At 40.9% G+C, this 2,500-nt stretch overlaps 1 protein-coding gene across 3 annotated transcripts in view; it reads left to right on the plus strand.

The window, feature by feature from the left end:
- LOC138004428 (basic phospholipase A2 taipoxin alpha chain-like) overlaps positions 1-1,143 on the plus strand; it is a 32,402-nt gene extending 31,259 nt beyond the window's left edge. For all 3 annotated transcript variants that reach the window (XM_068850936.1, XM_068850937.1, XM_068850935.1), the window contains exon 5: positions 861-1,143. In XM_068850936.1, the coding sequence (XP_068707037.1) occupies positions 861-979 (119 nt within the window). In that variant the 3' untranslated portion in view covers positions 980-1,143. The remainder of the gene's footprint in view (positions 1-860) is intronic.
- The last annotated feature ends 1,357 nt before the right edge of the window (positions 1,144-2,500 follow it).

A 2,500-nucleotide genomic window follows, 5' to 3' on the forward strand; every position in this document is an offset into this window, starting at 1 on the left:
GACTTATAAGGGTTCCTTAGTTTGGAATTTTGACTGTAAGGGAAAAGGGAAAAGGGAATAAATTAAATTAAAGTAATTAAGGGATAGTAAATTATTTTAATATATCTTATATAGTGTGCAACTGACTATTTTCACCATCCCATAATGCGATACGTTTTGGGGTTATTTACATAAAAACAATACAAGTTATTTACTCTTGGGACTGTATCATGCTTCAGTGAACTGAATATCTATTGTGTTAATGCAAAAACCTCCCCCCTGTCCCCTCCAAAATGAAATGTATTATGGGATTGGTGAAAAAAGTAAATACAGAACTGTTATGTGCGGGCGCTAGTTCACACCTTTTTTACTGAATTTAGCTTTCGATGATATTCATGCGTTGATTTCGACGAAAAAATTGAATCCAGTAGTAGCTGAATGATTCCCTAAACGACCCTTTAATAAGACAATCGTTCCTCGTTCAGTAAGAGGTTTTGATCCAAAATAGTTGTAAGTTGCACTAATGCTCGTCAACATTTAGCACGCAGTTTTATCGCACAATTAAATTTCGTGATTTAGCGCGCGCATTGAGATGAGAAAGGCGTGAAAGCCCGACATACAAAGTGACGGATGCGACAAAATTTTATAGAAAATATTATAAACAAAGAATTGCACTCTTGCAATTTGATTCATGGTCACTCGTGATGTTTTGAAAGTTTCAACTGCCGTCGCCGAAAGGCTCGTGCAATTTTGAAAACTTTCAAAACATCACTCGCGTTCACACGACTTCCTAACGCCAAACCACAGATTTGATGAGTGTAGCCTTCCTTGTCAGAATGAAAATCGTAATTGTTCATTTGCTGGTTTTTTAATTCAAACAGCGCGGCAGTTGACTGAGTTCCAGAGAGGACTGTGCAGGTGTGATGAACAAGCTGCTGCGTGCTTCAACAGGAACTATTATAACAGCAGATACTCTGGATATGACAAAAGTAAATGTTAATTTCAAACACAATCCCTTGTCAAACGGATTAAAGTAGAGCTAGAAGAAGTAGAGCTGGATGGGGTAAAAGCAGATCAGTGTTAATATCATCAAAACACAGTCCCATGACAAAAGGATTAAAGAAGAACTAGAAAAAAGAGCAAAAAGTGATTTGTATTTATTGTGTGAAAAAGAATGGAGCCTGCTTACACAAATCTGTCGCTTACCACGACAAACCACTGCCGTAGGAGGATTCAATTTATGGAGGGGGGGCAGGGGGGTACATCACGAGCGTTGAAGGCACGAGTTTCTGAGATGGACCGGAGCGTGCTTCCCCGGGAGATTTTGAAATATATATGGTTTCTGAAATAGCAATTCCCGCCTTCTAAGAGTGGTTTCCAGCAATTTAAAACTGACTAAAACGTGCCTGTCAAAATTATTGGGGGGTGGTGGGAGGGCGCCGGCCCCACGGCCCCTCCCCATGCTACGGCCCTGCAAACGAAACACTGGGAATGACAATTATTCACACCTTACTGACCGAGCTCGAGATCCGTGTACTTTAAGTCACGGACCGAATTTTCCTCCTTTTGATTTATTGCCCAAGCGCCAAGCTTGGAGATTTAAGATGGCAATTGAACTGAGTGAAATCATAAGTGTGATCTGAAATCACAAATATGATTTCATACCAAAATTGCACTCCACTCAGTTCAATTACCAGTTTATTAAACCCATTTTGAAATTACACGTGTATTTTTGGGCAATATTAATATTTATTTAGCCGCTTCAGGAAAACCGGTTTCACTTTCATTTTGATGGGCTAAGAAAGGATGCGAACGAAATAGTGTTTCCTTTCTGGAATGTTAGTTGCCTAAGGTGCTTTGCTTACTTGAGGTGCTATGCTTACTTGAGGCGCTTTGCTTACTTGAGGTGCTTTGTTTACTTGAGGTGCTTTGCTTCCTTGAGGTGCTTTGCTTCCTTGAGGTGCTTTGCTTCCTTGAGGTGCTTTGCTTCCTTGAGGTGCTATGCTTACTTGAGGTGCTTTGCTTACTTGAGGTGCTTTGCTTACTTGAGGTGCTTTGCTTACTTGGGGTGCTTTGCTTCCTTGATGTGCTTTGCTTCCTTGAGGTGCTTTGCTTCCTTGAGGTGCTTTGCTTCCTTGAGGTGCTTTGTTTACTTGAGGTGCTTTGCTTCCTTGAGGTGCTTTGCTTACTTGAGGTGCTTTGCTTCCTTAAGGTGCTTTGCTTCCTTGAGGTGCTTTGTTTACTTGAGGTGCTTTGCTTACTTGGGGTGCTTTGCTTGCTTGAGGTGCTTTGCTTACTTGAGGTGCTTTGCTTCCTTGAGGTGCTTTGCTTCCTTGAGGTGCTTTGTTTACTTGAGGTGCTTTGTTTAATCAACCATGACAATTTGTCTTACCCGACCACTATGGTAAAAGCTTAACCTTAACCCTTAAGGGCAATTTAAACGTAGTAGTCCAATCATCGTGTCAAAAGCCTTTTTGAAGTCCGAAAGTGTCAATGTTCAACGACTGACTGTTAGTTGTAG

This window comes from Montipora foliosa, chromosome 5 (genome assembly GCF_036669935.1).
Source record: "Montipora foliosa isolate CH-2021 chromosome 5, ASM3666993v2, whole genome shotgun sequence".
NCBI classification, from domain to species: domain Eukaryota; kingdom Metazoa; phylum Cnidaria; class Anthozoa; order Scleractinia; family Acroporidae; genus Montipora; species Montipora foliosa.